General features: G+C 50.7%; 1 protein-coding gene across 1 annotated transcript; it reads right to left on the reverse strand.

The window, feature by feature from the left end:
- Positions 1–10,154: 10,154 nt before the first annotated feature.
- LOC128897561 (uncharacterized) lies at positions 10,155–22,255 on the reverse strand. Its single transcript, XM_054165540.1, has 5 exons — positions 22,193–22,255; positions 21,223–21,425; positions 20,933–21,171; positions 11,065–11,535; positions 10,155–10,252 (listed from the first exon to the last, which is right to left on the reverse strand). Exons 1-5 carry the CDS (start codon positions 22,253–22,255, stop codon positions 10,155–10,157), a joined length of 1,074 nt encoding a protein of 357 aa, XP_054021515.1.
- Between the last annotated feature and the right edge of the window lie 866 nt (positions 22,256–23,121).

Here is a 23,121-nt window from a genome sequence, read left to right on the forward strand (position 1 = left end):
ACAGGTTGTGAGGATGCTTGTTGGTATTTCACTGTTTCAGAAGAAGATGAATGAGGATATTTTTCATTAGAGTTTGGCAGGGATTGCAGTCCACACTGAACCAGCAGTGCTTGAGGGGCTAGACATATGCTGCCATGTGTTCCTAGGGCTGACATATGGGGTAAGGAGGCTGGGGAAGGCTAATTCCTTGTTCTGTTGGTATAGGTTGTAAAGACATCTCCATGCTGTGTTTTGAGCTGGAGGAGAGCAGTGCTGGAGAAGAGGCTAGAAATAGCTGGAGTGGCTGAACTCAGGAGTGGTCTGAAAGTCTGCCTGCACTAAAGCTGTATGACCTTTAATGTTAACTAAAAGATACAATATTTACTGTGGGGAACAAGTAAACAACAGAAAAGACACTGGCTTCCCTAGGTGGGCAAACTCCTCTCCTTGACTTGTTTGTTACCTGGATTTACCAGAACTGGAAGCTATGAGGTTTGGAGCTGACCTAAGTGAGGCATCTCAGTGAAGGGAAACTGCCATTTTGATAAGTTATTCACAGACTTGTCCAGTACCACACTGTACTTGAGACCTGAATGCCTGGTTGTCAGCTCACATTCTCTTGCTTAGACCTGCACCTTTTAACTTCACAGCACAGTGTTGCATATTCTGTCATCACCCTCTGTGGCAGATAGTGATGAAGGGCCTGATTTGTGCTGCACCCATCAGCTTTTGCTGTTGCCAGGTGGCTTGCAGAGGGAGAGATGCCGTGGTGCTTGTCTGCAGCAAGGGGTTTCCTCCAAGGTCAGAAAATTCCTAGCTGCAGCCCTTTGCTCCAGCCCTTTCCTATGGGATTCTGTCTTCTGAGCTCTCACTTGGTGGATCAGAACAAATGGAGAGAGTTGAGTCTGTTGTCTTTAATAATGCCTTCAAATGTTCTGGGCAAGTTTTGGATTGTATTGGATGTTGTTTAAACTGTTGGTAAGCTAAACCTCTGGGATATAGAGCTGCTTAGATTGTGCCTATGAGGGAGACTGCACACAGTACAAGAACAGAACAGATGTAGGCTGACCATAGATTTACCCTGTCTGGTAAGACCCAGTGTGGAGCAGCTGACTTGACAGGTGTTAAATTGCTTCCTCTTCTGTGGCACAAAACAAGCTATGAAATCTTATTCCTTGAACAGGGACTTCTGTGACCACCACAAAGGGAAGGTTGCTGGTTTTGTTTCACGAGCACAAAGCACCACAGCCCATGAAAACGGCCTCGTGAAATTTCCTAATGTGGTCTGATTTTTTTCTTATTCCATTTTCCTCTGAGATAACTCAATTTTAGATTGCTAGCTGGAGAAGGGAGGAGGTGAATTAATGACACTGGGTTCAGAAGGTCTTAAGACTATGGAGGAAGAGAACAACTGCCTATTTGATGGTGGAAGCTTTGTAGTCTAGCAGGCGGGATAGTGCAGGAAATGGATCTGTGGCATTCTCTTTGCTGCCTACCTCTCAGTCAATACAAAGGACCTCGGGGATGTAGCACAGCATCAGAGACTGTAAAGGGAGGCCTGTGGACTTTTGAAAAGCAGGCAGAGACAAGTGGTGCTGAGATTGGCAACAACACTTACCAAGTGAAGGCTTGAATACAGATCAAGACAGGGCACAGTGGCAGAGGCTGCTCCTGTGACCTTCATCTCATTCAGTTGCATGTACTGCGGCTTTGGATTTAAAAATCAGACTGAGATCAGTTAGCCTTCCCTCTCTGGTGAGCAGCTGCTTCCTAGAGTTCAACTCTGCTTCGAGTGGACCTCAGTGTGTGAGCAGCTATTGGCAGATCATGGTCAGGATATGAAAGCCTGCTTGGATGGCTTGGATCTGTCGGAAGCTGAGCTGGAACTCGATGCATCCAAGAAAGAGACCAATCAAGATGCAAGTACCAACTCTGTCACTCAGCGTAGGCCCCTAGGTTAGACTCTGTAAAACAAAGGGTAAAACAAAGGGGGCTGCCTTCCCAGTGCTTCCCTCAGCCCTTAGAGAAATGGGTTCTCTTTCTGCTGTCCGGACACACATTGTAGTGCCTTCTACCCACAAATACTGAGATCCTTTATAAAAGAGAGGTGAAAATTGTCATCCTGCTCTCAAGCTTATTGGTAGGGAAATTGAAGCAATGATCATGTTAGTGGCTTGATCTGCCTGTGTGATCAGAAGGCACAGCCAGGATTAGCACAAGGAAATCTTCACTACTTTAGCAGCTGTCTGTGGTAAAACCCTTCTCAGTCGTAATTAGACGAGGGCCTAAATCTGGCTGAAAGGCATGTTCCAGAATGCACCAGCCTTGTCTTGTTCCAAGCAGAACCTGTAATTTAACATTGAAAGCTTCTGGAATTCAGATATAACAGTAAATTTTAAAGAAAATACTGAACAGGGCCGACTGCACATCCCTCTTCCTCCTACTCCCAAGAAAGACCGTTGTGAAAGAAACACTCTGAGACTTATGAGAGTCATCCTGTGGCAACTGATGTGTCTGATTTCAGAGTAAAAGTACTTCTGAAGGAGAGAGGATTAAAACAGGGAAGGGGAGAATTTACCCTGCAGGAGATTGTCAACAGATGTTCCATTATAGTTCAAAGAGCACTAGCAAAAGGCTTCTGCTGCAGGGATATATTAATTCTGGGCAGTTCATCACAGGGAGACTTGTTTTATGACTGGGAGGATACCTCTGGTAACTTACTTAGCTCTTTATTTGAGCCATGAGTGGGGGATTGCATCTACCTGTAAACAGAGAGGGAGCTGAAGAGGAACACACACATTTATTTTCTTGCAGCTATGACAACTGTCCATCAGATCAAGATCAAGCTGGCTTTGTGGCTCAGGAGGTTATTTGGCTGATGTGTCCTTCAAAAGAAAGAAGTACTGCAGAGAAACTGAGGCTAACCATTGTTAGGCTGCTGGGGCACGTGAAGCAGACCTGGGCTGAGTATGTCTTTCAAATATATTTATTAGACAAGCACAAGGAAGGCTGTGCACACTCTCAAGCACTGATCCCTTTGTTATTAAAATGCACACATTCATCACATTTCATGCCATCTAGCACCTTATCTAGGCTTCCTTCATGTAATAGTTAATGATTTCTTATAGCAGTTTACTATCAAGACAGGTTGGACTCGATGATCCTTGGGGTCTCTTCCAGCCTTAGTTATACTGTGATGTTGCAGAATCAGCTGTAGTAGGGGATCTGCTTTGCAAGCTGTATATCATCAGCCACAATCAGAAGATCCTCTTCTGGGCTGCACTTAGTGCTCTAACTTCTGAGACTGTTTTGAAGTTGTGCTTTGGGTAAGGTTGATTCTTCTCAGATCTGGAAGGAAACGTCCCCTGTGGCATTAAGAGTGGGGAAGATGGGATGAATGTGGTTGGGTGGGAAAAGTTTAAAGACCTTCATTATCTTATAAAGTTCTGGGGGATTAAACAAAATAAACCACAAATGGTTCTGGGGATCTAATCCTGATGAAGACTTTTATATTAGCAGTCAAGGTATTCCAGCTTTGCTGATCACTTAGCTATGTATCAGTAGGACCAAATGATTTCTTTTTCCTTTGTGGAAGAGAGGATTGGAGATCACTCTCTCATTTTTGCTATGCAGTGAAGCAGAGGTGGCAAATAGATGGGAACATCCCTGGCAGACTCACAGGGGTTACTCTTAGAAAAACTCTCTCCCTTCCTGAATTGAAGATAGTCATAGAAAAAATGAGTATAAATAAGGTGGAAGCACACAGCCTCCTGCTTCCTTCCTAGGTATCTGGGAAATTACAACAGGCATTTTCTCTTCTCTCCTGGGTGTGAGAAGACCACTGGCTATAAAAGCTTCCCAGGGTATGCATAATTTTGTAGCCTTAATTACCAAAAGTTTACTGCTCTGCTTCCCTGGCTTGCTTCTGCCCACAGCTCCCTGGTTCAGTGAAATGCCTTTTTCATTCTGCTTTAAGCGGTAGCAAGCACAGGAGACTATTATCTATGGGAGAGCCTCGTGGGGTTGTTGATCTTACAAGATCCACATACTGGTTTTTCCACTACAGTGCTCCCCAAGGCAGTGTCTCTGGACACTCTCTGTAGCCTTATTTACAGACTTGCAGTGTAACATGATGGTGAAAATACACAGTGTCCAAAGCTGAACTACAGGCACCGAGCCATGAAGGACAAGTGAGTGGGCAGAGAACTGGCACACAGTACAGGTAGCCCTGCCCTTGGCACATCAGCTCTAGCACTGTCACTTTTCAGCTACTTAATTCCCCTTCCCTTCAAAACATGTGTCCAAAGAGAGGAGGAGGGGAGGGTAGCAAAGGCAGATGGGTCTCAAACCAGTTTTGTTTCATCTGGATTTCTTCCCTCCTATTTAGCTTTAAATCTAAGTGATTTTATTGATTCTTATTCCCTTGCTAATTAATAATACAATCATACTTCAGGCTAGAAGGCATTAAAACTAAGCCAGATCAAAAGCAAGAGCTGTCTTCAAGGGGACATCCAGAAATTGGCAACGGTTGCTTTCTGGTTCTGTCAGTTTGCTTTGCTGCACTGGAGAGATTGAAGCCCACACAACTAGCCCATGGTCCACTGCCAAACCTGGCTACCTCAGAGATTGCATCACCTGGCTGGGAGATCAGAACCTGGCTGGGCAAAGGCAGTTAAGCTTTGTGCCTCCCAAAGCTGGCTACCTGCAAAAGCCTGTCCTGCTGGTGCCTCTCCAGCTAACACACATCTGCTCTGTGCTACCTCTGACAAGGCAGGCTCAGCAGTTTGCTCTGCAAAGAATCAGCTCTGCGTGGGGTTGGTGGTAAAACGAAGGGAGGAAATTCTGGCTTAGCTGTAGTGTGTTTGTTCTTAGTTCTGGTTTGTATGGTTGTAAGTTGGGTCAGGATTGAAATCTGCAGGGTTTAAAGTTCAACCCCAGTTCTTTGGACTACTTAGCAAGTACTTTGCTAGGCTAAGAAGTTCTTGTGTGCTTTCTCCTTGCCCTGGAGCTTCCAGGGATGTGCTTTTCTAGATTTGTTGCAGGAACCCTTTCAAAACCAGGAAAAATAAAACCATGAATAAAACCAAACACCCAAACACCCAAAGACCAAGTAGTTTTATTCACCATATTATCCTTATGCAGTAGAAAATGTTGTAACACAGTTTATGGCATGAGCTGGATGATGTTGCCCGAGCTGAGGAGAGACTCTTACCAGCTCTGCAGTAAGAGACAGGCTTTTGAAATAAACTATCAGTGCTTACCTCCCTGAATCTGAGCTCCTAGGAGTTCAAAACAGCTGTAAAGTGCATCTCTTTCAATTTGCTTTGTCTTCTATACTATAGAAAGAAGCATGACAGATGATGCTACTTACATTTGGATAAGGCTGGTTTTCAGGCTATTTCTGTAGAGTTCAGGGTTACAGTTGACAAGAGATAAGAATATGGGTATATTCAGTCAGAGGCAAAGGATGAGAGCCTGAAGGTGTATGTTAGATTATTTAGTCTATTGTGGTTCTCTTAAGACACATTACATTTGATTTGACTGCATAGAAACTAATCACAGCCAACCCAGACAGGGAAGGACCCTGAAGAGAAACAATACAAGCAGAGGGTGGTGTCCTTCTGAACCCATGGAATGGAATGGAATGGAATGGAATGGAATGGAATGGAATGGAATGGAATGGAATGGAATGGAATGGAATGGAATGGAATGGAATAGAATAGAATAGAATAGAATAGAATAGACCAGACCAGGTTGGAAGAGACCTTCGAGATCATCATGTCCAACCTATTATCCAACACCACCTAATCAACTAAACCATGGCACCAAGCACCCTATCAAGTCTCCTCCTAAACACCTCCAATGATGATGACTCCACCACCTCCCCAGGCAGCCCATTCCAATGGCCAATCACTCTGTTTAGGATTTCTTCCTAACCTCCAGCCTAAACCTCCCCTGCTGCAGCTTGAGACTGTGTCCTCTTGTTCTGGTGCTGGTTGCTGGTTGTCCAACCTCCTCCTGTCCACAACCTCCCTTCCCTTAGAGCTATAGTTCACAGCTGTCTGGCATTTTCACTAGAATCAGCTCTGTGAGTCTTCCTACCTCATACTGCTGCTGTGTATGACAGGATTCATTGTGCTCTGGGAAGTCTTTCAGTTAGATGTCTGCAATGAAAGCAGAAGGACCAGGACACGTTTGGCATTTGTAACTTTATTGCAGAAAAAAAAAAAAAATTCCACTATTAACATATTTTACAAAGAAAGTTGCACTTTGGTGTTGGGCAAGTTTTCTTCCTCACCCCTTTCCCCTGGACAGAGATGCATGGGAGCCCAGAACAGCGAGCCCCTGCCCTTTCGGTTGTGTGCAGAGACACCTTCCAGCTACGCCAGCCTGCGCCAGTTCTAGCCAGGATGGAGCTCTGTTTTCCACCACTAACTTGCCTCTCTTCGTGCCAAAAGCCAGTAGCACCCTGCCCTCCAGCCGAGGAAACGAGTCTGTAGCTAGGGAGATTGCTCTGTGCAGACAATGCTTGATACAAAAGCTTTGGAGTTGTGACAATTGCCCTTTAGTTTTCATGCAACAGCAGGAGAACCAACCCTTCTTTCCGATTTTACTGGACATCCTTACAATTAACAGATGCAAGACCAAAGCCAACAGCTGAACCCAAATTGCACTGCAGCCATTTGACAGACACTGCAGAAGCAGTAATGCAGAAAAGAGGATCTGCTGCCTTACTCAGTTCATCTATTTAACCCAGGCTGGTTCTGCTCCATCTTCAGGCTTTCCAGATCACTTCAGCCCTGTTGATGAGGAAACTCCCCTTTCCCTGCTAAGAAAAGCAGTAATGGCACTGGAAAAAAATACAGTGAGGCCTGGTATCTGTCCTTTGTGGGGCCAGAGAGTGTTGCTACTGAAAGAAGAGAAGAGACAGACTTGTAAGAGCAATGTGGTAGATAATTTCTAGCCCTTGCTGTATCCTGAGGGACCAACTGCCTTAGTCAAAAATCAAATACTTTAGAGAGGACATGTGTTTTTCTTTACCTACAGTCAAGCATGAGTTAGAAAACAGGAGCAGGTGTTCATTACATGAAAGCTTTCATGTCATGCACACTCTGGTCTTTCTGAGGCAAGGGAAGAAGCCCCATCCCTGGAGGTTTTTAAGGCCAGGCTGGATGTGGCTCTGGACAACCTGATCACTATAGTGTGAGGAGTCCCTGCCCATGGCAGGGGGGTTGGAACTAGATGATCCTTGAGGTCCTGTCCAACCCTAACAATCCTATGATTCTATGATTCTTAGACTTACACTTAGAGGCTCTGGTCTGTGAGTTTCCTTGAGGAGCCTCAAGAACCTTGGATACAGTGTACACCAGTGATATTTTCAGGCAAAAGTGCAGAATCTAATGAGCCTAATGCTTAGAAAGGGAAGGGGAGGAAGGCACCTACATCCATGATCTGGCCTCATCACAAGACATCAACTGGCTCAAAGACCAACATTAGAAGGTAAAGGAGTTTTGACCTTGCATAGCAGAGGAGGGAGAATGCAGAACTAGTTTTGTACAACAGCATGCAGCAACCAGATGCTAGCAGCAAAATGGGAGGTACCTGAGGAAAGGCATAGGTCAGTCCAGGCAGGGAAATGGACTAAAGCATTTACTGAGCCTGGGCAAGGAGTTTACAGATATGCTGAAAGCATCAACCACGGGAGACATAATTTAGGTGAGACCAAATTAGTGTGTCTAATTGGCAATAGATGGAGTCCCATCAAGCCCTGTTAAGCTAAAATTATGCTCATTTTCCTCCCAGTAACTTCAAAGCAACATCAAGTAGCAAGGGCACTTCTCCAGTGGCCACAAAACTGTTTTCCCTGGTTAAAGATAAAAGGTATGCATGTAGGAGGGAAGCAGAGCAGTCTGCCATCCTCCTCATAGGCCTTTCAGGATGGGCAGTGCCAATCCTAGGACTAAAGCTGAAACAGGAACAAAAAAAAGTGCAAGAAAAAAAACCCCAAACAAACAAACAACCTTAAAAATACAGAACAGGAGGGAGCCCAAAAGAACTGATTTCCACATCCTTGGCTCCCTAAGAAAATGGCAGTCTCTTTTGCTAGCACTGTGCTGACACCAACAGTGTTAAGAGCTCATGTGTGATGGATCACTTGCCCACATCCTTTGAAAGCAGCAGCTGCCAAGATGGACAGAAGAGATCCATGCAGAATGTGATGGTAAATGTTGTCTTGGCTAATTGGTCACCGCACTAAAAGGAGGAGGCACCTCTTCAGGGCATTGTTTCAAGGAGAGCCTGGAGGAAAGGGCCAGACTTGGGCTCTGATTCTCAGCATTAAAACATCAACACTGAACTACTTAAAATGTCAAAACCCAAAAGCCACCTGAAAGGGATCTTTCAGTTGTGTGCAAATCACAGCCCCTTATTTCTCAGCAGATCATCTGGGACCAAGTCCTCAAGGCCTTCTCCTCTGGGAAGTTCAGCCGGCCAGGCAGAGGACAGCCTGGTTGCCTAGTAGCTGTAGAGTGAGAGAGGGGTGTCCTCCATCATGTCATCCTAGAAGCAGAGAAGAGTGTGCTTTAATAAGATGTCTGCAGAGTGGCATACAGTCCCAGCCTGGAAGAGTGCTGTGCAGGCAGCACGGCCTTCTCTTCCACGCTGTCACAGTGTGACCATCTGCCCAGCAATCCACCTAGATGCCATTCTTGTGTGATTCCTGGATCTCTGGACTCTTGCTTTCCCTCCTGCTGCAGGAGGTGTATGCAGGAACAGCCTGTCTGCTGCAGGGATGTGGAAAACCCTAGCTGTGGAAAAATCCACTCAGCTTCAAACAGCATCAGCTTGCTTGCTAGCTGCTGAAGGGAATCGGCACTCCTCTCAGAAAGAGCAGGGAGTTAGCTGCAGCTTTCCTACAGCTAATCCAGCTTTTGAAATCCTCATACCTTCTTCTGTCCCCAAACAGTCAAAGCAGAGAGACAGACAACATCCTCAGAACAGAGCACAGAATCTGCTATGTCATAGTCACAAAGCAAACAGATCAGAACACAGGAGGAGAGGCTAAGAAGGTGTCATTCAGGGGAAGTTTGGATGGAGTTCCCCTTCCTCTATTGACCCCTTAGCATTCCCCTGCAGAGAGAGGGGAACGCAGAGAGCTTCTTTAGTGGCCAACCTTGAGACTTGCTGTCTTGATTCAAACCCTGGATGGAAGGAGAGGGACCTAAGAGGGAACAGGAGTTGTGATCAGCATTCTTGCTGCTGCAGATACTCAAAGCATTGCTAATGTAGTAGAAGGGGAACTGCAAAGCAGTCAGTAGCAAGCCAGACCACATAAGGCTGAGGCTGAGAGCATTACTCACCATGGGCAGGTCCTGCAGGCGCCGGAACTCCATGCGACTGTTGTGCTGGCGGTATCTCAAGAAACCCACCAAGCCCAGGATGCCCACCATGACAATGAAGATGGAGATCACAGTGATTACCAAAGGGTCAGCCTTTGTTGTATCAGCCAAAGGAGAACTGGGGAGCTCTGCAAGGATACAAATGGAATGAGGCCAAAGGAGAGCTTTCAAGGGCCAGAGTAGCAAAACCTTGTATTTTTTGTGTTTGCTGAGAGGCAGTTTGAGGTAGCCCTAACTTAACCCTTTGTCCTGTTTTATAAGAGCAGGAACAAAAGCAGAGCACTTACCTGGATTTTCATCATCACCAACATCCAACACAGAAGCTTTCTCATGCATGGGCTCTAACGGCTGCTCCGGCGTAGACGTGGTGGTGGGGATGGCAGCTACACCAGCAGACGTGGAGCTGGTCACAAGGGGTGTCACCATCACAGTACTGGAGCTGGTAGCAGAGGATGTGCTCCCCATGGTGGAGACAGAAGCAGAGTAGGTTCTGGGCTCCATGGTGCTCTCCTCTCTGGAATCCACAGGACTCGTTCCTGGCCTGGTTTCAGACCTTGTTGCTGTGGTCCCCACAGTCTGGCCATTAGAAGGCCCCAGCTGAAAGCGGTTAGTTGTTGCTGCAAAACAGGGACAAGCAGTTATTTCAAGGGATAAAGTGCAAGTGCACTGTTCTGTGGGACTGGATGAGATGGAAGCAAGGCTGTAAGGAAAACTGCTGAGACTATAGGAAAAGCTTACTGACAACCCTTTGAAAAACAAGAATGTCCTACAGCACAGCTACAGCTGAGCCACATTGTAAGGCACAGTGCTTAGAAAGTCCTCTTGGTTTTCACATGTGACGATCTGCACTGTCAGCTGGGCTCTCAAGTCCTGTTCTATGGGAACAAAGGACAAGCAGAGAAGCCTCAAAGAGCACTGCATAGAGCTGGGGATCAGCACAGAGCAAGAGATTGGGAAAGGCCTTTCATCCCTCCTTACAGGGAGCATTTATAGGGGGCTGCCCAAGGCAGTGGGTATCAGCCATCCCCGAGGCTGTGTCTGCGCGTCACAGAACAGCAGGACCCTGTGACACAAACCAGGGTGAAGGATGCAGTTGTGCATGAACATCATGCAAATCAATGGTCAGTCAATGCCTGCCTTGCATCAGGGATGTGTGACTGTCTGGCAGGCCCCAAGGTGGGTGAGAGTGGGACTGCAGACCCTATAGCCAGTCCCCATGCTGCCCAGAGGGATCTGAGGGTAGGGTACAGCCTTCCATGGCTACCCAGGGATGGATGGGCTGATGTTTATGCCTGCCCATCTCCATGCTTTATTTTAAGGGAAGGCATGCTGCCCCATTCTGCAGGCAGCAGGGAATGCTCCTGTGGTTGCCCCAGCCCTGATGCAGGAAATGCCCAGCTGGGCAGCACTGCTGAAGCACATTGTTTTGGATGGCACAGGTAAAGGACTTCCCTGACCACAGTCAATGTCCTCATCAGAAAGGAGCCAGCACAATACCATAACTGGGTTTGCATAGAGGATGCCAAACTAACAGCACCTCTGCGACTCAATCCCACTGAACTGGCTATACTTAATCTCTCATTCCCCCTTCTCCCCCTCCTTCCAAAGCTCCCATGAGAGTTCACAGAAAAGGTTGTGCATTTTTTGGGCAGGACTTTCTGTACAGGCAGTAAAGGCAAAACCTCACCCAGCACACTGTTCAGAGGAAGCGTAGGTGTTGCACTGCTAGCATCATCCAGTTCTTCTGTTGTGCTGAAGGGCTCTGTGACTTCGGGGTTGGGCTGTTTTCCTTCCAGAGTACTGGTAGAGGGGCTAGGGGAGGAGATTCCAGTGCTGCTGTTGCCTGTCAAGCTCATATTGTGGTGCTCATGCTGTGTGCGTGTGATGTCTCCAGGGCTGGCAGTGGTGGAAGCCGGCAGCGTCTCTGCCTTGGTGCCTACCATGGGGGTGATAGGGATGGAGGCATTCTCCACATCTGTAGTGTGGGCTCCAGTGGCATTCAGTGTTTCAGCAGTCAGGTTTTTCTCCAGGCCTGTCTCAGAATTGTTAGTAGTCACTGGACTGAAGTCAGAGTCTTGCCTTGGCTGATGTGAGGTTAGCACTGTGCTAAGAAAAGGTGAAGGTGTCACCAAGGTCTCTGCTGTCTTCTGTCCTTCCCCTGCAGAACAGAGTTAAGAAATGCTGAGAAGTTTGCCAGATATCCCACACTGAGAGAAGAAATAGAGAAAGCGGCCAGGAGTTGAACATATTCATCCCCTTAACTCCAAATCCAGTCCAGGTTCACACTTGGGGAAGGCGTTCAAATAGCTCCTCTGTCCTCACTGAGGCGGGGACCTGCTCTGAAAGACCTGTCTTTATCCTCCTCCCTCTCAAGTCCTCTGTTCCTGTTCTGTGGAGTCAGCATCACTAATCCCTCTTCCCCAGATTACCTTTTAAACCTTTCTGGAGGACTTTTTTATTAAGTACCACCTGAGACCTGATTGTGTGAGAAACTTAGAGAAGCCTTCCTTGGTTCATTGAGACTCAGAAGTGGTGCAGAAAAAACACAAGTTGGGAAAAAAATGGACTCTATTTTCTATATTATCAGTGGAGTGTAGAGAGATTAAAAAGTGTGTGGGTGGCAAGGATAAAACATATCTTGCTAGTCATCTCAGTAGTGTTCTGGGCTTGCTGCTGGAATGGAAGGTGAAGTGGGTAGCAAGAGAGTATTGCAGCTAACAGAGCTGGTGGTGTACTTCGGGAGCCGCCTTCATGAGCTATTTATGAACACATCACCACCATAAAGTGTGCCTGTTGTCATAGAAATGGGGAGCTACTTCCACTACAGCAAACAGGGCCAGGTTTCCTCATGGGGACCTGCAGCAAACAAGGATCCCCCCTGGATCCACAGCTGCTAGACAGTGTGACAGCAGCATGGGAGGAGGAAAGCCACAGGGCTCTTACAGTGCCTGTTCATAAACGTGGATCTTGTGAGGGCTTTTAGGGCATAACCAGGAATAAAACAGAAATGCAGCCACATCAGGATGGACCTCCTAACGACTTCCATTAAAGTTTCTACCTGAGCCACAGAGGTGTGGTGAGCCAAATACAGGAAACAAAAGGAAGGTGTTAAAGAAAATCCATCTTCATGCCCGCTCTTTCCACAGCAGAGAAGCATGGGAGGCAGATGCCATGACCAAGAAACATTTATCCACCAACAGAGCAGCCCACTCTTTTACTAAGGCTTTGGGGAAATCCCAGCTGTTTTTAAAAGCTCTTCAGAATGGACACAGTTATCAGAGTTCTTTTCCAGCTACAGCACTTAACAGGCCCTAAAAAAAGACACAATACATCTCCGTCAGAAGACCCTTACAGTACCCTGACCAGCTGGAGAATTCAAAACCTTGAAGCAGCCTGACAGAGCTGTGCTTCCCCAGCCCAGGGCCCCAGTCCCAGGAGAGGGCTGCCACGGAGGACATGCAAGAAGACAGCAAAACCCAGCTCAGCACATTTGGAGAATAAGCTCTCCAGGGGAGCCCCAGCTGGGGCGACTTAAACTTGAAGACTGAAGGCATAAAGTGATGCTCCCTTTGGCCTTGCCTGGATCCAGCAGTCCACGGCCAGAATGTGCCTCTAAACAAAGCAAGCTGCTCTCTGAAACAGAGCTAAGGTGCAGGGTGTATTTACACCAGTAAGACTCAGAAGGAAAAGAGCTAAGCACTGTGTTTCTCAGGATCAGGCTCCAAAGCTCACAGCTCTTCATGTGACAGTCTCCAGCCTTGAACCCACCGTTGCTATTCAGTGCTGCTCACTGGGCGAGATCCCAGCAGCTCCAGATCCTGTGCTGGACAACACCGAAGGATCCCAGCTGGGCATTGGCAGATGCTCTTTCTGTAAACACCTGACTACCTGCTCCTGTGCAGGAAAAGCAGCAAACAGAGCTTCACTGTCACCATGGGGTAAACAGGAAAGGTGGTGGCCAGGTGCCGAGCCAGTGGTGAGCCTGGCTACGTGCTGGTTTGAATAGCTGGCCTGTGCCCCAGGCAGCCTCCCGTGGGGCAGCAAGCAGAGGAAAAGTTTGGGGAGAGCTGTCTTGCACAAAGGCCTGAGCACCTCTGAAACAGGCTTGCCCATTTCTGACCAGGAAAGCAAGCCAGGGGGAAGGCTTACAAGTCTGGGCCCTGCATGCCAAGGCATCTCCCTGTAGTGCCAGGAGGGGCTGTGGGGCAGGATGAACTGTGGGAACAAGCAGGTTCCCCCCTCCCTGCAAATAAGGACAAGCTCTAACAGTCTGCAAGAGGGAGAGCTACTGGGAGTAGGATTTCTCCACACTCTTCTCTCTATAAATAGCCACCTGGCTCCTTCCCCCAGAAGTACCTGGTGTCCACGACCGCCAAGGAGGTAGTGCCCAGGCCGATGGGCTGCTACGGCCCTGCATCCTATAGCAATGCAGCCAGATCATTGTGCTGGTGCTGTAGCAGCAGCTGGCCCGGGTCTAGTCTAACACAGCACTGTGGTGTGTAAAACCTGGTTTGTAGGGAATTGCAGAAGAGATGTTAATATTGGCAGGTATGGAGCAGGAAGAGCCCTGCCTTTGAGCGTGGCAGGTGTTGATTGCGCCTGGATTAGCAGGTCATCCAGCCCAACACATCACAGCGCAAGCAAACAAAGGAGAGCCTAAACCAGGCTAACACAAAAGACTCCAGCCATTAAGAGATGGTGGTGGGAAGACAAAGAACAAAGCAAGAGCCTTAAGATGGGCAAGGAGACAAAAGACAGTGAGTAAATCCTGATCACTCCGGGACAGAAGGACAAAAGAGCACTATCACCATCTGTTACCTCCATCCAAAGGCAGCACAGTCATCAAGCAAAGCACCTGGGGAAGTACCAGGTAGGTGCAACTTGGTGCTTGTGAATATGTAGGTCTTAAAAGCCCAAGCACTAGTGAGTTTTACTTTGGCTTTAAAATAAAACCTCTCCCAGACAGGGTCTTACTACGTCTTTGCTACGTTGTTGCTGCAGTACCACTATTTTGTTTCCCATAGTTTTATCACCCACCCAGGCAACTCGTTCCCACCCTGGTGCAAACCCTGCAGTACAGTGGGGAGAACACAACCCTGCCGCGAAGCTGCTGTGCCTGGCTGTGCTGGATGAGACCCTGCAAACCCACACCAGCTGTGGTCCTCCAGGGTCAAGCCACTGTGGTTTCTTCTGGATCTTTGCTGCCCAACAGCAGCTCCAGCGCTGTCACTGCGGCTCTAGTCACTGAGCAATGATGTTTTTAGCTGTTTATCAGTTACTTATAGAGACGCAGGTCAGAGCTCGTTACTCTGACGTCTTCCTGGAGGAGCTCTGCTTCCTGCACCACATGCCAGGAAGGCTGTTGCTGCATTACCTAAGACATCACCATCATCGGCTCTTCCAGACAAGAGGGAACCATACCCCTCTTGTCTCAGATGGAAAGGGAAGGAGTTAGTATGGATGCTTCCCCTTCTCTGGGATCCTCCAAGGCCTGACAGTTGGTTAAGGTGCAGTCACCCTTAGAACAAAGCAAACATCATAGTAGAGCAACTGAAGAAGTGGCATCAGCTGCAAGCAACAGCTCTGATAATAACAGCATCTCTGTTTCCCTGACAGGCAACCATAGGTGGGTTTGCTTTGGTTACACTGCAGTGCCTGCTAAAGCAGAGCTGGCTGCTGGTCCCCTGGCTACAGCCCTGCTCCTGCCTCATGTCTGTGCTAACCACTAGGCTCAGTCAGTGCTTGGTGAGAATCAGTGATCTCAGGCCACATCAGTGCAGGGCTGGTGGATTTGGAGCAGCAGCTCCCATCAGACAGTGCTGACTGCAGTGACCTCTGTCTGGGAAATGAGAGGGGCAAAGGAAGAGAAACATCCCCCAGGGGAGGAGGGATGCAGCCAGACGAGAAGCCCCTGACTTGAACAAGGGTGGGAAACGCTCCTGGCTCCTCAAGGGAGGGGAGGGTTCTGAGCATTAGCCCACGGCTTCAGCCCCTTCTGCCCAGCATGACAGCACTGAGGGACCTCTACACATCAGCCTGAGCTCCCACCGGTTCCAGAGCAGACACGGTATAAATATGCCATAAGGGGAAGGAGTAAAGGAAGCCAGCTCTGCAGGAGGTGGGGCCATTCCTGCTTTCCACTCCCTGCCCAAGTTTCAGGCCTAAGGCCAAATGAGGGGCTGAGGAAAGTGTGCACGAGAAGGGCAGAGCATCCCTGCTGCGTCAGGACAGTAAGAAGTCTCCTCCATCCTCTGCCACTGCAGCCACCTCACCAACTATTGGTTTCTCAAAGTAAAACAAGACAGAGAGAACAGGTCCTCAGCTGGACCAGCACAAACCTCACTCCAATCCATAGGCTTTACCACCGTTTCTAAAATCCCTCTTCAAGTGAGATGTAGGAGAGCCATGTAACGTAAGGAAGAGAGCAGCAGGCTGGCTGCTGGGATTCGAGGGAGAGCAGGGGAGCAGGGTGCAGGCACCACTGGAAGGGGCACACAGAGACCCAGACAGGAGCTAAGCATGAAGACAAGAAAGGATCCTCTGAGGATTTCAGAAAAAGTGCCCGTGGGAGCAGGACTCCCTAGTGAGGATGCACCCTCCTGCACAGGCTGTCACTCCCTGTGGGTAGCACCTCACTTAAATCAGCTTCCTACAGAACACATGTCACACCACTACTCTGATTCATTGAAAAGGCACCCAAGCCCTTCCAAAATGCTATTTTTGTGCATGAACTGAATTTGATTTCCACTTAAGTGTAACAGCTCAAGTCACAAACAACCTAGTAAGATGCAAAGTTAATGCACTGTTTGAAAAGTAGCAGTCTAAGCTGCAACCTCTATGTATTTAAGCAATTACAGTATATCCTTCTGCTTAGCAAAGTACTCCATTAAGTGTAGAAATTATCTTTTGTTGCCAGTTATTACATCTTTATGGTTACCAACCAACGGTAATTAAACAACCTCTTCAAGGAAAAAGAGCTTGAGTGTAAATGCAAATAAAACCATGGAGTGGGATTTCAACTCAAGGCTCTTCATTTCATTTAGAAGCAGAACCAGAGTAGCTGCTGCTGAGATATCAGTTGAGCCTGACCTCTTCTCCTCAACTCAGAGCTTGGAATAAAAAAAGCCCCAAGTGGCAGAACAGATTTCTAGAGCCTTTCAGGTAGGTGCCAGATGCAACCAGGGATGTTGTAGAGCAAACATCCTCATTGCAACAAAGCAAGGCTTGGATCCGGTACAAAGGGCAACTACTTTGTAAATCAGCTCCCATTTGATACCCTGCAGGACCCCGGTGGAGGCAGGATGCCACCGGGCTGCATTTGCTGCAGGCTCCAGTGATGTCCCTGCCATGGCTGATGCCAGGACCGTTCCCATCCTGAGAGATGGGTACAGGGACAGACAGGACCTTGCAGCCCACATGGAGACCACAGCAGAGCTCTTGCATGGTGACAAGTTAATTCCCACATGGCCTCTGTGAGTGGAGCCATGGCCTGTTAAGCAGGCAGCTAAACTGCGGGGGGCTGAACTGGGGGTGCTGAGCGCCCAGCGCAGCCCTGGAAAATGGCCAGGCCAGGCCTGCTGCAGAGCAAGGGTTGCAGTGAGGGACAGGAATAGAACCCAGGTCTCCTGACCAAGATAAGCAGGTGGCCGCAAGCTGAGCACGAGACGGGGCTCTGATTAGATATGGGGCACTGAGTGAACATGGCGCTGGGAGGGACAGCTTAGCATCTGGCCTGCCCAGGCAGGCAGGAAGATGCTTCCTCAGGATGTTTGCAGATGCCAGGCCTCAAGCTTGAGTGCCTGGGGAGCAAAAAAAAGAAGCCAGGAGTGTGCCAGTGCTACCACTTTGTTTAATGGCACTGCATTTATAATGGGGACAACCAGCTGATGTTGGCATAGCAGAGCCACACTGAGCAAGAGTTACAAGAACAGAGATGAGAAGCCCTGGAAACGGCACTGTAAATGCTAAGCATGAGCTCTTCAGTACTAGGAAAACCCAGAAAGCAGCACAGACATGCCCAGAGCATGCAGTGGTGATGGACCCTGAGCTGAGAAGGAAGCACTAGCCCAAGGACTTGCCTGCAGGATGCAGCACCCCAGGGTGGCATGCTCTGCCTAGACTTGCCATATGAACCCCTGCTCACCCAGACAGGGTGGGGAGAGATGCAGGAAACCATTTTCCACAGGTTTGAATGAAGGTCCATCACTAATCCCCATTCAAAGGCAAGAGTGCTTATCCCAGATCTCCAAATTGCTTATCCTGTGACAGAACAAAAGGGAAGAACAGGCTGCCTTGCTCAGCCACCTCTGTCACACCAGACAGTTGTTTTCCCCTGGCTGCATATACCTATGAAGCCCAGTAGTTGGCAAGAGGGTGCCCAGGAGCCTCTCATCTTGTTTGTTTCAGTGAGGCAAATCCCTCAGTGAAGGGATGAAGACCTCTTTGCCCAGAGACTGCTGGGGATATGAACAGTACCCAGGGCCTGGGAAATCCTCCATTCTCTGAGGCTGCGTAGCACAGATAATGCAGCAACAGCAGGGAGCTCTGGCATCAGCCAGCCCTGGCCCTGCTTAACTCAGGAGTCACAGCTGCAGTGGAGGAAACACTCATGTCATTAGGAGAAAATTAATTAGCCAGTTGCCTTAATAGCAGCCCTGTGTCAGCAGGGAGTCTAGTCTCCAGTACAGTGAGCTGGGGGGAGTCTGGACATCAGGAAATCTGCCCAGCCCCAGGCAGCCCCCAAGCCTTCTGGCTGTGTAGCTGCTGGTTTCATGGGCCATGGGCTTTGGAGGATGCATCCTGCCCTGAGCAGTGGCAGTTTAGGTCACACCAGGTGGGCCCCAGGGGGTCACACCTGAGTGGCACCCTCAGGACATGGCCTAAGACCTGAGCAATGCTGAGCCGCACAAGAGGAGCCCCACAGAGTGTGGTGAGAATGAAGGCTGTGCAGTGGAAACTGCTGCAGCAAGAACTGCATCTGCCCACTGAGAGGGGCTCAGTGGAAAGGACAGAAGGAGGGAGAAGGGCCTCTGCTTTAAATCATCTCTGCTCCTCTTTGCCAGGAGAGATGGGGCCAAGGAGATGAAGGCAGTGCGTGGTTCACCCCTGCCCAGCAGGTCAGGGCTTGGAAGGGCCGCAGGGAGCCATGATTCACCCCATATGGGTTTGGGAAGAACATGTGCAGAAATGGCATTGAAGACCAATGCCATGACATGATGGGGCTGGACAGGAGGTGCAGGGCTGGTCGTTACCCCATGCAGCTGGAGGTACCACCCAGAGGAGAAGACTGAGCTGTGGCTCAGTTCTAGGTGCAGGAGAACTGGAGCCAGCCAGCCAGGGTGGGGCAGGATCCATCCACTCCCCCTCACCCTGGGCAAACAAGGGGGGAAAAAAATCATGGCAAATTGTCCACGGGACTCTGCAAGCAGACACACTGCCCGCCTGTGTGTGCAGCCCTGCCAGCTGACAGACAGGGCTTTATGCTGCTCCTAGCCCTGTGCTGTCCCCTCTGCTTGCAAGGCAGCTCAGCACAGGAGGAAAAGGCAACAAAATGCCCAGGCCAAAATTACTTCAAGTTTTTATTTGTAAGGCTGACGGTGCTGAAGGAAGTGGATTTCCGCAGGCAGCAAAGAAAGGCTGTATTGAGAGGCTGCTGTGGGCAGAGCATGGGGGATGTGGCAGCCTGAGCCCCTCTATGGCCCCGCAGCAAACCTGGCTGGGGAGCAGGAGCAGGCACTGCTGGAAGGGGGAGCAAAGAAGATCTGTGCCAGAGGCAGGGCAGAGACCAGCTCGTGGAGTTGGGACAAGCCTGGTTATGGGCGGGTTGACTGTCGACTTTTGGGCCAATCTGCAGGCCAACCTTTCCCCTCCATTACTGTATGCTGGGATTCTCTGGTGTCTCATTAAGTGTTGTCCTTGCTATGAAGCAGTTTTTTCTTGCTGGCATCTCTTCCATGGCATCTATTTTCACAAAACATTTTCTCTCTCAACTGTGGCTGCAATTAGCATATGGACCCAAAAGCCATGAGGATAAGGGCCAGGCCAGCTGCACAGAGCCCATTTCCTGAGGCTGTGCAGCGACTTGGGATTGAGATGCTAAGCATGAAAGATGCTAAAAAAAAACAGTGCAACTTTAATTCTGGCATGTCCCAGCAGTGTGAGTCTTGGACTTCACAGCAAGAGAGCCTCTGTGAGCCAGCTGGGGCAAGGGGACTCCCTAGGGGCACCCCAGTGTGCTGGGGCCAGGAAACACTGTGAGACATGGGGCCAATACAGACGGTGGCAGCCCTGAGCTCCTCCTCTCACAGTGGAAATATCGAGTCATTCCTCTGCCAGTGGCTGGTCACCTCCCTGCACCCCATCGCAGTGCAGCCACCGTGGCAAAGGGAGCACCCAAGGCTTTGCTCACATAAAGGGGGCTGGTTTGGAACTACTTCCCCATGCTCAGCCTCAAACCCAGCCAAACCTCACCCAGCACCCAAAACCTCAGCCAGACCACTGCTCTCAGTTCCAGGGTTCAGCCCCACAGACACCTACACCGGGGTTCCAACAGAACAGTTTCTGTGTATCACCCCTTGGTCTGCAGCTGTCGTAGTGCTGTGATCTGACCAGGGCTTTTTCTCAGCCATAAAGACGAGGAAAAACATTTGCTTTCTGAGCCCCAGGTAAGCCCCTAAATGCCAGCTCTGACTTTGTCACTGCCAGGGTCATGGTGGATGACGACAGCCCCCTGATTCGGGGCACGCTCCCAGCCACGCAGCAGGGCTCGGTAGAGTGTTGGTGGACGGGGCTGTCAGCACCACGCTGCAACTGCGCCTGCCCACGTGGGGACATGTTGCTCGTGGAGCCGAGTCGAAATACAACCCGAGACAGGCTGCCTGGGGCCAGGGTCTGGCTCCTGCTCCGTCCCGGACACCGCTATCGCCTCCTCTCCCACAGCATGACCGGGCGGGCGCCCTGTGCCTGCAGGGAGGTGGCAGAGCGCGGGCTTTGTCTGGGGTACCCTCGGTGGGAAGCTCAGCAGTGGCTCGTAGGCACCCAAGAGCTGCAGGGTGGGAGAAAGGGGGCTCGCAGGGCTGTATGCTGGTGTGCGAGCGCCTCCGGACTCCCCTCCTTGAACATCCCCTCGTGTTCCGCGCTGGGCTGGGAAGGTGAAGCCGGCGCGGCTCCGCTGGCGGGGGTGCAGCGCTGCCTGCAGCTGCCTTGTATGGGCAAGGCCGGGGCAGGCGGCCTCGCTGCTGCCTCGGCGCGGGGCTCTCCCACCCACCCACCGAGCATCCCTGCGCGACCTTACCTGCCGCCCGCCGCAGAGACGGCGCCCGGGGCCGGGGGCACTTCGCCCGAGTCTCAGGGCCAGCCCCGGGGCGCTGCTCCCCGGAGGTTTTTGTTCCCTGGGTGGGCTCCCCAGACCTTCCCCCAGCCCCACCAACGGGCGGAGGATCCCGGGCCATGGCGCTGCCCCGACGGCTGTCCCCACCGTTGCGCTCCCCGCCACGGCGGGACCCCTCGGGCCGTCCCCCTCCGCCCCGGACCCCTCGGGCGGCCGCCCCCGATACCTGGCAGAGCGCAGAGCAAGTAGCAGGCAGCGGCGAGGCGTAGCAGCGCGCACCGCGTCCCCTCCATGCTGGGCCGATCCGTGCTGGCTCCGCCGGCGGCACCGGGGCGGCGCCGGGGCGGGACGGCGGCCGGGGCGGGGCGGGCAGCACGTGGTCCAGCCCCGGCTCCGGAGGCGCGGGGGCCGCTGCCACCCCCCGCACTCCCGGCACCCCTCGCACCCCGGTGCGACCCCGTCGTCCTAATTCCGACTCTGCACCGTTCCTTCTACTCCCGGTCTGGAACCCTCTACCTCTGCTTCCGGCGGAGCACTCCCAGTGCGGTCCTGGTTCGGGCCTCAGCACCCTCGGTTCGGTTCGGCACTGTCTCCAGCATCACTGACTGGTCCCCGGCACCCCCGGTTCGGGCAGAGCACTCTTGGTCCAGTCCCGCACCGGCTGCGGCATCCTCGGACCGGCCACCCTGGTTCAGCTGTCCTCCCGGCCCTGTCCTTCCCTGTCACAGACATGGCTGGTAGAGTTCTGGTCCACCCTCTCATCTCATGTTGGCCCATGATTTCGGTCCAGGCCCTCACTATCCCCCACTCTAGTCCCTCGGACCCCTAGTTGAGCCTGGCACCCCCAATTCTGCACCATATGGGGACGGGGATAGTAGCCAAGCCTAATACGGACATCACCCTGGGCCTCTGTACTGTTTCAAGGTATCCAGGACTCTGGGCACAGGCAGATGCAGAGCTGCTTCAAGCACCCCTGGCTATTGCCTTGGCCAGAGCTGGGCCAGGTGCTCAAGATGCCATGACTGGCTTTTTCAGGACACCGTGCAGCCCATAGGGTCACTGCATATCCTGGCCCCACACCCCTCCTAGCTTCCTGGGGCCTGGCCAGCCAGCCCCATCCAGGCGTTGTGAGGGCTGAGCCAGCAGCCATCCTTCAGAAATCCGATTGCTTTCTTCTGGTCAGCATTTCTGAAGAAGAAATCCCATTATGAAGCTGGCAGTGGTCAGACACCCAGCTAGGCACCCTGCACCCAGGCTGCTCTCCAAAAGGACCAAAACCTCCCTTGCAAATCCCTTGTTTTGGTGCTTCTTCCCTGACTCCAGCTGGAGTGAGTCCCCCTGCCTTGCCCCATCTGCTCTCACAAAAACTAAAGGGAGGTTTGGGACTCCTCTGATCTGGAAAGGTGTCCTTTGCCTGTAAGCTGTAAAGAACATAGGGCTCTGGAGGGATCCAAGAACACCATGCTATGATGTGTTCTTTGCTGACCCTCTCTTGGGATGCTTTGGCAGAGGCAGGGCTGTGGGTCTCTTTCTCCTTCCCAATATCCATGTCTGCAGTACCACTGGGCAGAGGAGGAAGGCAGAAACAGGTATTTTTGTTCCCTGAGAGGTCTTGCCTCCTTCCTTCCCCAGTCTGGGGCTCTTTACTAGCTCCTGCCCTCAGTTCAGAGACAGGTAGAGGAGCAGAGGGCTGGTGTGATGCAGAACTCACCAGGGCTTTTACCAGCTCTTAAAAAAAAGAAAGAAATTAAAATCTTGGCCCCTCATTGGAAGAAATGTGTTTCTAGATGCTTGCTACTTATTGCCACCGAAACGAAGTGGGCCATATTCTGGCATCCAGTTAAGGCAGAAGTAGTTAGGCTTGTACAGTTTTCCTACTTCTAAGGGGATTTATTTTAAGTGCCTTTACAACTTTTTGGTAAGTTCTAAGAGTCCTCCCCTCTCCCCAGATGCTGCAGGGCTGCGTGGCAGAGCAAAGCCTACTCCGCACTAGACAGCTTTGGGCTTTCGGCGCCGCAGCGTGCATCCCCCAACCCATCTCCTCAGAGCCTGCCAAACCTCACCAGCGAGGGATTAGGGCATTTCTACCTTCCCCAGTACCCGTCCCTGAGGAGGACATGAGCTCTGGGGTATGTTGGCACTGCTGGCTGTGACTGTGGCTCACAAGTGTGTCCAACACCTGCAAGCTTCTGACTCACATCTTTCTTCTGATTTCCCTCTGGAGATGCTGAAACGAGATCCATCTCATCTGGCTTATAGATAGCGGCTCTCAGTCGTCAAGGTTACCAATGTCTCTGCTTTAATTAAGCATGCAGACATTGCATGGAGTATTTGCAACAGCTGGGGGACAAGGAGAGCATTGGGCCGGTACTCCCCAAGGGGTTTGTGAGCAGCACGATAAACCTGGGCAGATGA

The sequence above is a fragment of the Dryobates pubescens genome, chromosome 11 (genome assembly GCF_014839835.1).
Source record: "Dryobates pubescens isolate bDryPub1 chromosome 11, bDryPub1.pri, whole genome shotgun sequence".
Taxonomy (NCBI): domain Eukaryota; kingdom Metazoa; phylum Chordata; class Aves; order Piciformes; family Picidae; genus Dryobates; species Dryobates pubescens.

Bases quoted from the DNA above. Each gene is read 5' to 3' on its own strand.
- LOC128897561 (XM_054165540.1), bottom strand. From the start codon at position 22,255: ATGGATATTGGGAAGGAGAAAGAGACCCACAGCCCTGCCTCTGCCAAA. The intron at 21,426-22,192 runs GTCAGCAAAGAA...TGTCTGTGACAG, and splicing joins CCAAAGCATCCCAAGAGAGG to GGAAGGACAGGGCCGGGAGG. The intron at 11,536-20,932 runs GTATCGGGGGCG...TCTGTTCTGCAG, and splicing joins CTTGCTCTGCGCTCTGCCAG to GGGAAGGACAGAAGACAGCA.